Below are 13,518 nucleotides of genomic sequence, written 5' to 3'. Positions count from 1 at the left end.
GCCAGGAGCAATGGCTCACGCCTATAATCCCAGTGCTTTGGGTGGCCAAGGCGGAAGGATGGCTTCAGCCCAGCAGTTCAAGACCAGCCTAGGCAACAGAGTGAAACCTCCGTTTCAAAAAAAAAAATTATTTATTTATTTATTTATTTATTTATTTATTTATTTATTTTTGTAGAGACGGGGCTGTCGCTCTGTTGCCCAGGCTGAAATACAGTGGCGCGATCTCGGCTCACTGCAACCTCCACCTCCTGGGTTCAAGTGATTCTTGTGCCTCAGCCTCCCGAGTAGCTGGGATTACAGGCACACACCACCAAACCTGGCTAATTTCTGTATTTTTAGTAGAGATGGGATTTTGACATGTTGGCCAGGTTGGTCTCGAACTCCTGACCTCAGGTGATCCACCTGCCTCGGCCTCCTAAAGTGCTGGAATTACAGACGTGAGGCACCATGCCCGGCTCTGCAAAAAAAATTTTTTTAATTAGCTAAGCGTGGTGCTGCATGCCTGAAGTCCCAGCTACTTGGCAGGACTGCTTGACCCCAGGAGGTAAAGGTCACAGTGAGCTATGATCCCACCACTGAACTCCCCTTCCTTCCTTCCTTCCTTCCTTCCTTCCTTCCTTCCTTCCTTCCTTCCTTCCTTCCTTCCTTCTTCTTTCTTTCTCTCTCTTCTCTCTCCTTCCTTCTTTTTCTCTTTCTTTCTTGCTTTCTTTCTCTCTTTCTTTCCTTTCTTTCTTTCCTCTTTCTTTTCCTTCCTTTCTTTCTTTTCTTTTTTTCTTTCTTCTCTCTTTCTTTCTTCTCTCTTTCCTTTCTTTCCTTCCTTCCTTCCTTCCCTCCCACCTTTCCTTCCTTCCTTCCTTCCTTCCTTCCTTCCTTCCTTCCTTCCTTCCTTCCTTCCTTCCTTCCTTCCTTTCTTCCTTCCTTCCTTCTCTTTCTTTCTTTCTTTCAGACAGAGTCTCACTCTGTCACCCAGGCTGGAGTGCAGCGGCGCGATCTTGGCTCACTGCAAGCTCTGCCTCCTGGGTTCACGCCATTCTCCTGCCTCAGCCTCCCCAGCAGCTGGGACTACAGACACCCGCCAACACGCCCAGCTAATTTTTTTGTATTTTTAGTAGAGACAGGGTTTCACTGTGTTAGCCAGGATAGTCTTGATCTCCTGACAAAGTGATCCACCTGCCTCAGCCTCCCAAAGTGCTGGGATTATAGGCGTGAGTTACCGTGCCCAGTCTCTCTCTCTCTCTCTCTTTCTCTCTCCCTTTCTCGCTTTCTTTCTTCCTTTCTTTGTTTTTCTTTCTTTCTCTCTTTCTTTCTTTTCTTTCTTTTTTTCCTGAGACAGTCTCACTCTGTCGCCCAGGCTGGAGTGCAGTGGCAATGATCTTGGCTCACAGCAACCTCTGCCTCCTGGGTTCAAGCAATTCTTGTGCATCAGCTTCCCAAGCATCTGGGATTACAGGTGTGCACCCACCATACCTGGCTAATTTTTGTATTTTTAGTAGAGACAGGATTTCACCATGTTGGCCAGGCTGGTATCAAACTCCTGACCTCAAGTGATCTGCCGGCCTCAGCCTCCCAAAATGCTGGGATTACAGGCGTGAGCCGCCGCACCCGGCTACTCCACCCTGTTTCTAAATAAGAAAAATAATATTATCACTGTGCATGTCCACAAATGACTACAAATGCCCCAGCGAGTATTGATCTTAGAGTATAAACAAATTGCAACAAGTAGGCGAATTTGCCTATCTGGAATTTTTGAATCATGAAGCTCAACTGTATATACGTAGGAGTGGAATTGCTGAGCCATGGGGAGAAACTGCTGTACAGTCTTCCAAAGTTGCAGAGACTCTTCCAAAAAGTCAACAACATACTCTTCCACCAGTAGTGTATGAAGTGTTCCAGTTGCTCCATATCTTCCCCAACACTTGGTATTGTCTTTTTGTTTTTTTTTTTGAGATGGAGTCTCGCCCAGGCTGGAGTGCAGTGGTGCGATCTCGGCTCACTGCAAGCTCCACCTCCCGGGTTCACACCATTCTCCTGCCTCAGCCTCCACAGTAGCTGGGACTGCAGGCGCCCACCACCACGCCCAGCTAGTTTTTTAAAATTTTTTTAGTAGAGACGGGGTTTCACCGTGTTAGCCAGGATGGTCTCGATCTCCTGACCTCTTGATCCGCCCGCCTTGGCCTCCCAAAGTGCTGGGATTACAGGCGTGAGCCACCATGCCCACCCTCTTTTTTTTTTTCTTTTCTTTCTTTTTTTTTTTTTTTGAGACAGGGTCTCACTCTGTCACCCAGGCTGGAGTGCAGTGGCACAGTCTCTGCTCACTGCAGCCTCAACCTCCTAGACTCAAGCAATCCTCCCACCTCAGCCTCCCAAGTAGCTAGAACCACAAGCATGCACCACCACGCCTGGCTAATTTTTTTGTAGAGATGGGGTTTTGCCCTGTTGCCCAGGCTAATCTGGAACCCCTGAGCTCAAGTAATCCACCCACCTTGGGCTCCCAAAGTACTGGGATTACAGGTATGAGCCACTGTGCCTGAACTTTTTTTAATTTTAGACATTCTGATGGGTGCCAGATAGTATTGCATTGTGGGTTTATTTATAAATTTATTTTTGTTTTTTTGAGTCAGGGTCTGGTTATGTTGCCTAGGCAGGTCTCCAACTCCTGGGCTCAAGTGATCCTCCCACCTCCGCTTCCCAAAGTGCTGGGAACATTGTGGGTTTAATTTACATTTCCTGATGATGAATGATGTGCCTGCTGATGAATTAAGTGCCTTTCCATATGTTTATTGACAACTTGGATATCCACTTTCGTGAAATGTCTAAGTCTTTTGCCCACTTCTCTGTTCAGATGTCTGGCTTTTCTTACTGATTTGTAGGAATATGTGTGTGTGTGTGTGTGTGTGTGTGTGTGTGAGTGTACCCAGATTTTACATAGATACATATACATATTTTACATAAGTGTAAAATCAGGATATGAGATTTTTGTTGGACATAATGATTGCAAATATCTTCTCCTCTGTAGCTTTTCTTTTCATTCTCTTAGTGGTGTCTTTTAATCAATAGAAGTCCTTAATTTCATTTCATTTCTCTCTCTTTTTTTTTTTTTTTTTTTTTTTGAGACAGGGTCTCGCTCTGTTGCCCAGGCTGGAGTGCAGTGGTGGAATTATGGCTCACTGCAGCCTCGATCTCCTGGGCTCAAGTCATCCTCCCACCTCAGCCTGCCGAGTTGCTGGAGCTACAGGTGCACACCACCACACCCAGCTAATTTTTGTAGTTTTTGTAGAGATGGAGTTTCACCATGTTGCCCAGGCTGGTCTCAAATTCCTGGGCTCAAGCCATCCTCCCGCCCTGGCCTCCCAAAGTGCTATTACAGGTGTGAACCACTGCACTCAGCCAGGATTTCTTAATCTTAATGTAGTTCAAATCTTTTTTTCTTTCATGGCTAGTGCTTGTTAGTGTTCTATTTTAAAAATCTTTGCCTAGCTGGGTGCAGTGGCTCATGCCTGTCATCCCAGCATTTTGAAAAGCTGAGGCAAGGGGATCGCTTGAGCCAGGAGTTTGAGACCAGCCTAGGCAAGACCCCGTCTCTACCAAAAATAATAATAAAAAAAATAACCAAGCATGGTGGCATGTAACTGTAGTCCCAGCTATTCGGAAGTTTGAGGTAGGAGGATCGTTTGAGTCAGGGAGGTCGAGGCTGCAGTGAAGTGTGATGACGTGACTGCACTCCAGCCTGGGTGACAGGGCAGGCAAAATCGTGTTTCAAAACAACAACAACAAAAGGAAATTATAATTCTGTCTGTTGCATAGGGGTATTCTGAGGGTTAAATGAGTTATTACAGGTACTTTGCTGCAAATGGTGTCTGGAACATGATAGTACTAAGTAAACCTCAGCAATTATTGATATTTTTATTAATATTGATATTAATTTTTTACCCAGAAATTTCAAGGGAAAAAAACTTTTTTTTTTTTTTTTTTTTTGAGACAGAGTCTCACTCTGTTGCCCAGGCTGGAGTACAGTAGTGTGATCTCTGCTCATAGCAACCTCTGCCTCCCAGGTTCAAATAACTTTCCTGCTTCAGCCCCCCAAGTAGCTGGGATTGCAGGTCTGTGCCACCATGCCCAACTAATTTTTTTTTTTTTTTTTTTTTGTATTTTTAGTAGAGATGGAGTTTCGCCATGTTGGTCAGGCTGGTCTCGAACTTCTGACCTCAAATGATCTGCCCACCTCAGCCTTCCAAAGTGCTGGGATTATTGCATGAGCCTGGCCCCAGAAGAAATATTTTTTTCAGTGGCTCACCAGCATGATATTCACAGTGATGATGATGGGGAAGAGTTGACACTTTCTTGAGATATTTCTGCATCAGGATTAGCTGGCTGTGGTGCTGGTTTGGATAGAGGAGGAGGGATGGAGAAGGAGGGGTAAAAAGTAAACAGTCTCTCCTTTCTGACCATGGGTACATCATTGCCAGGACCAGGGTGATGCAAGCAAGGAAGCTTGGGCTCAAAATTTAAGGAGACACTTATTCTCATGTTAGTACAGTGCAGGGCACCTCAAAGAGGGAGCTTGCAGGCAAAGTTTAAAAATGCCTCCCCCTTTTGTATAGGCGGGGTCTTGCTGTGTTGCCCAGTCTGCAGTGCAGAGGTGCCATCATAGCTCACTGCAGCCTCAAAAACTTGGGCTTAAGTGATCCTCCCACCTCAGCCTCCCAAGTAGCTGGTACTACAGGGACATGCCCAGCTACTTAAAATTTTTTTGCGGGGAGGAGGGGCCAGGTGGTGTGGCTTACGTCTGTAATCCTAGCACTTTGGGAGGCTGAGGTGGGCAGACCACCTGAGGTCAGGAGTTCGAGACCAGCTGGCCAACATGGTGAAACCCCATCTCTACTAAAAAAACAAAAATACAAAAATTAGCTGGGCATGGTGGCATGCCCCTGTGATCCCAGCTACTCAGGAGGCTGAGGCAGGAGAATCACTTGAAACCTGGACGCAGAGGTTGCGGTGAGCCAAGATCTCGCCACTGCACTCCAGCCTGGGTGATAGAGCAAGACTTCGTCTCAAAAAAAAAAAAAAAAAAAATTGGCAGGGGGCCAGGTGTGGTGGCTCATGCCTGTAATCCCAGCACTTTGGGAGGCCAAGGCATGAGAATCACCTGAGATCAGGAGTTTGAGACCAGCCTGGCCAACATAGACCAGCATGGCAACATCTACTAAAAATACAAAAATTGGCCAGGTGTCATGGCGCACATCTATAATCCCAGCCACTCGGGAGGCTGAGGCAAGGGAATCACTTGAACCGGGAGGGGAAGGTTGCAGTGAGCCCAGATCGGGCCACTGCACTCCAGCCTGAGCGACAGAGTGAGACTCTGTCTCAAAAAAATAAATAAATAGGAAGAAACGAGGTCTCACTACATTGCCCAGGCTGGTCTCCAACTCCTGGCTTCAAACAATTCTCCCGCTTCAGCCTCCCAAGGTGCTGGGATTACAGGCGTGAGCCACGGCGCCTGGTGGATCTTCCCTTTTCAGCAGTTTTATGGAGGTGTAATTTACAGACAGGTGTAAAATTCACCTGTGTAAGTACGCAATTCAATGACTTTTCGTAAATTTTACAGAATTGTGCAGCCATCACCCTGATCCAATTATAGGACATTTTCATCACCCCCAAAACAGCCCCCGTGCCCATTTGCATTCCATCTCCACTGCCACCCCCAGTTCCAGGCAATCTCTCGTCTACTTTCTGTCTGTATTGATTTGCTCTCCCTGGACATTTTGTATAAATAGAATCATAAACTATGTGGCCTTTTGCCTCTGTCTCCTTTTACTTAGCAAAATGTTTTTGAGGATCATCCACATTGTAACATATATCAGGAGCGTGTTCCTTTTTATGGCGGAATGGCATTCCGTTGTATGGATGTACCGCAATTTGTTTATTTCCTCACCAGTTGATGGGTATTTGGATTGTTTCACTCATTATAACCAATGCTGCTATGAATATTCATGTGTAGGTCTTTTCATGGACATATGCTTTGGTTTCTCTTGGGTAGATGGAATTGTTGGGTCTTTAAAAAGACTTCTAGGGTCTGGTGTGGTGGCTCACACCTATGATCCCAGCATTTTGGGAGGTTGAGGCAGGTGGATTGCCTGAGCCCAAGAGTTTGAGACCAGCCCAGGCAACATAGTGAGACCCTATCTCTACAGAAAACTTAAAAAATTAGCTGGGCACGGTGGTGTGCCTCTGTAGTCTCACCTATTCAGGAGGCAGAGGTGGGAGGATCACTTGAGCCCAGGAATTTGAGGTTACAGTGAACTATGATTGCACCACTGCACTCCAGCCTGGGCAACAGAGTGCCCAGACCCTCGCCTTAAAAAAAAAAAAAAAATAGGCTGGGCGCGGTGGCTCAAGCCTGTAATCCCAGCACTTTGGGAGGCTGAGACGGGTGGATCACGAGGTCAGGAGATCGAGACTATCCTGGCCTACACGGTGAAACCCCGTCTCTACTAAAAAATACAAAAAACTAGCCGGGCGAGATGGCGGGCGCCTGTAGTCCCAGCTACTCAGGAGGCTGAGGCAGGAGAATGGCGTGAACCCGGGAGGCAGAGCTTGCAGTGAGCTGAGATCCGGTCACTGCACTCCAGCCTGGGCGACAGAGCGAGACTCCGTCTCAAAAAAAAAAAAAAAAGATAAAAGAACCACAGTGGATGGGTGTGGTGGCTCATGCCTGTAATCCCAGCACTTTGGGAGGCCGAGGCGGGTGGCTCTCTAGAGGTCAGGAGTTCAAAACCAGCCTGGCCAACATGGTGAAACCCCATCTCTACTAAAAATAGAAAAATTAGCCGGGCATGGTGGCATGCACCTGTAAACCCAGCTACTCGGGAGGCTGAGGCACGAGAATTACTTGAACCCGGGAGATGGAGGTTGCAGTGAGCAGAGATTTCGCCATTGCATTCCAACCTGAGCAACAGAGTGAGACTCCGTCTCAAAACAAAACAAAACAAAAAAGAACTAAAGTAGGGTAAGTGGCAGAGAGTGGTGGGGGGCTCAGATTGTAGATGAGGTGGCCAGGGAAGGTCCTTTGGAGAAGATCACCATATCACTGAGGGTCTTGTTAGGGAAACAAACCACTCTGTGTGTTTCAGAGAGGGGGAATTTAATACAGGGAATTGGTTAAGTGGGAGAAGAAAGAGTTGAGAAGCCACATGGGATGATGAGGAAATCCGGAATAAGCTACAGCAGAACACTACTGGAGGGACATGGCACAGAGGGGATGTGATGAGGAAGGGACCCTTGGGTAGGAACTGGGACTATGGAGGAGGCGTAGCCACTGCTGGAAAACACCGTTCACCCCAAGCGGACACAGGAGAGAAACACGTTGGCTTCTCCCTTCCTCTCCAAGCTCCCATCTCCCTCCAGTGCCTCCCATTGGATAAACCGAACAGGAAGCCAGTATGCAATGGAATCTGGGAAATGTAGTTTTCTTGGGGGAAGGGCAGGGCATGGCTCTGACCCACACAATGACAGAGCAGAGATATAAATTAAATAAAGGACTGGGAATGGTGGCTCGCATCCATAGTCCCAGCTACTTGGGAGGCTGAGGCGGGAAGATAGCTTAAGCCTAGGAGTTAGAGGCTGCAGTGAGCTATGATTGAACCACTGCACTCCAGCCTGGGTGACAGAGCAAGACCCTGCCTCTAAAAAATACATTAATTAAGTAAAGGAACAAGTCATGTGGGGCATCGTTGGTAACAGTGTTTTGTGTAGAGGGAACAGGAAGTTCAAAGGTCCTGAGGTAGCAGTGTCCCAGATGCAGCCAAAACTTTGAGAGTGGGTGTGATGGTCCAGGCAGAATGAGAGTGGCAGGGAACCCAGACAAAGCCCTGAAAGATACAGAGTTTTTGGGAGTAGCAGGAGACAGCGACGGCACAGCCAGAGAGGTGGGCGCAGAACTAGGAAGTGATACCGTGTCTCTGAAGTCAAGGGAAAAAGGAGTTTCAAGAAGGTGATGGTGCATGGAGACTGACTGACTGTGAGAATGACCTAAGGAGGACTGGCATGAGGGTACGGACCTGGCAAATTGGCACCTTCGGTAAGAGGAGTTTTGGAAATGCTGGGGAGGTGGGAGGCGAGGAATTAAATGCAAGAAGTGCAAACTTGAGCACAGACCACTCCTTGAAGAAGCTTGGATGCGCTGAACTAAGGCAGTTTCCCACAGCACCCATGGCCAGAGAGTGAGAAAGTTGGGTTGGGTTCCAAATTGTCTAAGCCAGGAGGCCTGGAGCCCAGTTGGTCTTAGGATCTGAAATCAGACAGACCTGGTTTCAAAACCTGGGCCCCCACTTCCATGCTGGGTTCCCCTGATCTGGGTCCCTCTCCTTTCTGAGCTCAGTTTCCTTACCTGGAAATAGGAGTGTCGCTGTACTGTTCATGGATGTTGCAGCAACTGTTAACAATGCATCTGCAAAGTGTTTAGCACTCATCAATGAAAGCTTTAGAACAAGCTGGTAAGAACTCTTTTTTCTTTTTTTTTAGACAGGGTCTCACTCTGTCTGTCGCCCAGGCTGGAAGGCTGGAGTGCAGTGGCTCGATCTCCGCTCACTGCAACCTCCGCCTCCCGGGTTCAAGCAATTCTCCCGCCTCAACCTCCTAAGTAGCTGGGTTACAGGCGTGCGCCACCATAGCCGGCTAATTTTTGTGTTTTTAGTAGAGACAGAGTTTTACCATGTTGACCAGGCTGGTCTTGAACTCCTGGCCTCAAGTGATCCATCCGCCTCGGCCTCCCAAAGTTCTGGGATTACAGGCATGAGCCACTGTGCCCGGCCTCAAATAATAACAACAATGGTAGCTACTATTTGAAAAACTTACCATGTCCCAGACACTTGTAAAGTATTTTACAAACATCATCATCCCTTATTCTCCCCCTGTCTCACTCCAACTATGCTGGCCTCCTTCCTGGTCCTGGAACACTCCTGCCCCAGGGCCTTTGCACTTGCTGTTCCTGTTGCCTGGAACTCTCTTCCCCCAGATATCCAAATGGTTCCCTTCCTCACTTTCTTTTTTTTTTTTTTTTTTTTTGAGATGGAGTCTCGCTCTGTCGCCCAGGCTGGAGTGCAGTGGCACGATCTCAGCTCACTGCAACCTCTGCCTCCTGGGTTCACGCCATTCTCCTGCCTCAGCCTCCTGAGTAGCTGGGACTACAGGTGCCCGCCACCACGCCCGGCTAATTTTTTGTATTTTTAGTAAAGACAGGGTTTCACTGCATTAGCCAGGATGGTCTCTATCTTCTGACCTCGTGATCCGCCCGCCTTGGCCTCCCAAAGTGCTGGGATTACAGATGTGAGCCACCGGGCCAGCCCCCCTTTCCTCACTTTCTTCAGGTCTCTGCTTAAACGTCCCTTTCTCCAATCACCCTGTTTAAAGTTTACTTCCCCTTCCTCTTAATATCTTACGTACTTTACTTTTTCCCCTATTTCTTGACTGTCTCACCCCATAGAATATTCATCTTCACATCCAACCTGGAGGCTCACTCCTGGAATCCCAACACTTTGGGAGGCCAGGGTAGGAGGATCGATTGAGGCCAGGGTTTCGAGACCAGCCCGGGCAACATAGAGAGATGCCCATCTCTACCAAAAAAAAAAAAAAAAAGAGAGAGAGAGAGAAAAGAATATTCAATTTCATACAGGCAGACATTTTTGTCTGTTGTTCACAGTACTTGGGACATAGTAGATGCTCAGTAAATTACCTGATTCTCAGGATGACCAAGCCCTTTACACGTGTTAGGTCTCCACCACCCACTTGGCAAATGGGGAAACTGAGGCAGAGAGAAACAGTCATCCCCGCAGGTCATACTTCCATCTCGGTGTTGTCCAGCTCAGAAAAAAAGACTGTTCAATACCCCCAGCCCCACTCCCCCCTCATCCTTAGCGCTTCTCCCCAGCCCGAGCCCTCAGCCCCGGGCCGTCGCCTGGAAAGGCCTGAGTCATCGCCGCCTCCAGACGGCGGCGGCCGCGGGCTGAGGGCGACGGCGGCGGCGGCGCGAGGTGACGCGGGGACGCCAGGAGGGGGCGTGAGTGCAGGCAAAACAGAGGAAATTAAAACCAGCCCGGCGCTCCTCTTCGCGGCCCCGCGGCCGCCGCCGCCGGCTGGTGCGTGGGCGGACGGGTGGGCGGCGAGGGCACTGCGCTTCCAGCTCCCCCGAGGGGGCGGGCCGGGAGCAGGTCCCCGGGGCCGCGAGAAAGGTCCGAAGCGTGAGTGCCCCGCCCCCACCCCAAGTTAAAGTTGCGAGTCTACACCTGCCCGAGACTCGCCTCCTAAAAGCTGCGTACTGGGTCTCCGCGGTCCCTGGGTAGGATGCTGCCCTTGGTTGTCGTAGGAACTCCTCCCGTGGCCGAAGTGACCCCAGCACCGCACCTGCACCCAAGCAATTGCGTCTGCTGGCCCTGGATCACGCCACCCTTGGGGCACGAAATGACCGAGGGATCCCTAGAGTGGTCTCAGTGCCCGGGAAGGAAGCCCCTTCCCGCAGCTAAAGGAGATTCTTGGTGACCCGATTCATGGGAGCGCACGAGCGTGTCGCCCCCCACGCCCCCCAATGCCCGCTCTCCAAGGTTTTAGGGAGCCAGGGTGGGTGTCTCAACAGTAAGTGGGTGGGGACTTGCGACTCCGGCCCCCTGCCCTCTTCGGGTGGCCGGGGTGGGCCGAGTGCGCCTTTACGCGCGGGGTCCCGCGGCTGGGGCTCGGAGAGGGGCTGCGCGCGGGAGGCGGTCCGGGAACACCGCCTAGGGGGAGCGGCGTGGGGGGGAATACCGCTGGGGGGCGGGGCTGGGGAATGACACCGCGGTGGGGGTGGGGCGCTTGGGGAATGCCACCAGGGGGAGATCCCCCGCCCCATGGAGCGGTCCCCGGCGGGGGGCGGGCGAGGCTGTTGGATGGGGAGGTGAGGGCAGTCTGGGCGCCCCCCGCCCCCCGCCGGGCTCCGGGCCGGAGCCGTGACGTCACGGCGGCTGGAAGTGCCCGGCGCGGAGGCGCTGGAGGGGGCGGGGGGCCGAGCCGGCGCTTTATAAGAGGAGCCCGCCAGGCGCGCCGAGCCGCAGCCCGCGTCCCCGAGCCCCCCCTCACCCCAGCCCGGAACCCCCCCACCCGCAGCTTGCGCTCGTGCCCCCTCCCCCACGCCCCCCGGGGCGCCTGGGTGTCGAGGGACAGAGCGCCCCGCGGTGGGCCAGAGAAGGGAAGCGCGGCGGGCGGCCGCGGGGCATGAGGCGGGGGCGCGATGTCGGTGCCGCTGCTCAAGATCGGGGCTGTGCTGAGCACCATGGCCATGGTCACCAACTGGATGTCGCAGACGCTGCCCTCGCTCGTGGGGCTCAACGGCACCGTGTCCCGTGCGGGCGCCTCCGAGAAAATCGTGAGTGGCTGCCGCGCGGGGGGCGCTCCCGGGGGGCGTGGTGCCCGCGCCACCGCCACTACCGCCGCCGCAGCCCCCGGGGGCCCCCACCTGTACCCCCCTACCCCCATGCTCCCCACGACCCTGCCCGGCGCGCCTGGGTAGGGGACGCCCTCTCGGGGTTCCAGGGTCGGACGTGGAGGCAGAAGGAGCCCCGGGACCCGCAGCCATCTCCGCGCCATTTGGCATGGTTCTTGTTGTTATTATTGATTATTATTATTAGTGAGCAATGTCTGAGCGCCAACAGTGTACCGGGCTCGCTCCAGCCCCAGGGCGGAGGCGACAAGGGCTGCGGAATTGAGCGGAGTCCGGGCTGAGTGGGGTGCAGCGGGAGGACGGTGAGACTCGGGGGTTTAGAAAAACCCTGTCTCTGAAAGAGGGGAGGATCCAGGGGTTTCCGAGTGTCTCCACCTTCAAGGTCTCTGCCTGGTTCCGTCTTGGCGTCTCTGAGTAGTTCTGTCTGGGTCTATTTCCCCTGCTTTGCGTCTCTGGGTCTCTTTCTATTAATATTTCTGTCTCTCCCTGTCTCTGTCTCTGGCTCTGTGGCACTGTCTGAGAGTTTGTGTCTCTTTTTGTCTCTTTTTCTCTCCCCTGCACCCCTTCCTCCATTCTTGCCTCGCCATGTGCTGAATATTTATCCCCATAACTCACCCTCCCTGGGAGGTAGAAAAGGCGCAGACTGGGGCCGGAGCTGACACTGCCTCCAGGAACTCCGGGATTGCGCCTTCCCATCCCATCCCCCTTTGTGGCTTTATCCTCCAGCTTCCCTGCTACAGAGCTTCCCTGGATCGCTACAGAGCTTCCCTGGATCGGGGAAGGAGAGAACTCAGTGGGGTTCATAGTGGTGTCCTGGGGAGAGAGGGGAGGGGCTTCCTTCATTGCAAACTTCCCTGGGCCTCCTCCAGATATGCCCCTCCCCTCCTATTCCTCTACCTCTGGTAGCCCCACACCTGTTCCATCTGTTTGGGGGCTTCTCCTAAATCGTCCCCCAAACCCAGGCTGCGATGCCTGGGGCTCCCTTTCTTTAGCCCCAACTCTTCACCAACCCTCCCTTGCTTAGCCCCAAATGGTCATCATGCAGCTTCTTTCTCCTTGCTGGGGGCAAAGAAGATTTGCTCCCTAGGGTCGAAGGCAAGTGTGTGTGTGGTGGTGGTGGGGACACCTGAGAAGGCTTTATCCAGCCCCTGGTGGGGGTAGTATTGGGCTTGACACAGGTAAGAGCTTTCAGGCTAGATTAGACTTGGCAGCCAATGTGTGAGACGGTGTGTTTCTGTGTGTCTGTCACATCAAGTGCTTATTACTTGGGTATGTCCTGGTGTGTCTATATGTGTGTGTTTCCGTGTGTATATGGGGGGAATGGGAGTGGAGAAAGTTTATGTATACTGCTGACATGGGGTCTGGGTGTGTCTTCCTGTGTGTGAGGGTGCATCCCAGAATGAGTGTGGGTGTGTCCCTGAGTGACTGTGCTTGGATGTGGACATATCTGCAATTGCCTGTCCCCGACTATGGGTTTGCGTGTGTTACAAGATTGCGTGTGTGCATATGAGTTTGTTATACATGAGTATGACAGGCTTCTTGCCGTTGCCGTCTGAGAAGGGAGAGAGATGGTATCTCATTGAAATCAGAAGCCAAATTTCCCTCCACCACCATCGAAAGCATGTGAGTCTGTGTGCATGTGTTCTGTGCAGGTGTGTGTAAATGTGTGTATATGGTGTGTCTGTAGAATGCATACATAAGTATGCAAGAGCATGTCTATGAGTTATGATTTTGTGTATGCATACGTATCTGTGCAGACATGTGTGCAAGTATCTTTGTGTGCATATGTGTGGACAGTTATGTCTTTATAAATGTGTGCATATAAGTGCAAGTGTGTATTTATGAAAGTGTGCGTGTGTGCCTGCCTTGTACGCATATGAGTAGGATGCCCTGTGTGCTGTGTGTTTTCTGTAAGTGTGTGTGTGTGTGTGTGCCCAAACAGACCTGATCTCCACTCTGGCCCATTCGTAGCTAACAGCACCTTCATCCAATGCTTCCATGAATTCACCTGCTGAAAGCCAATGGCCCTCCCATCCCTGGCACCACCCCAT

The 13,518-nt window shown here is 51.4% G+C and overlaps 1 protein-coding gene across 4 annotated transcripts in view; it reads left to right on the top strand.

Moving 5' to 3' along the window:
• Positions 1–13,518, top strand: part of OLFM2 (olfactomedin 2) — an 84,892-nt gene that overhangs the window by 9,853 nt on the left and 61,521 nt on the right. For 2 of the 4 annotated variants that reach the window (XM_015440649.4, XM_005587916.5), the window contains exon 1: positions 11,043–11,392. The exons of the other annotated variants lie outside the window; for them this stretch is intronic. In XM_015440649.4, the coding sequence (XP_015296135.1) occupies positions 11,258–11,392 (135 nt within the window). In that variant the 5' untranslated portion in view covers positions 11,043–11,257. Of the gene's footprint in view, positions 1–11,042; positions 11,393–13,518 lie in introns of those variants that run through there. 4 annotated transcript variants of the gene reach the window in all.

This window comes from Macaca fascicularis, chromosome 19 (genome assembly GCF_037993035.2).
Source record: "Macaca fascicularis isolate 582-1 chromosome 19, T2T-MFA8v1.1".
Taxonomy (NCBI): domain Eukaryota; kingdom Metazoa; phylum Chordata; class Mammalia; order Primates; family Cercopithecidae; genus Macaca; species Macaca fascicularis.
Note: the sequence above shows the minus strand (reverse complement) of the source record. Positions and strands in the feature narration are given on the sequence as shown.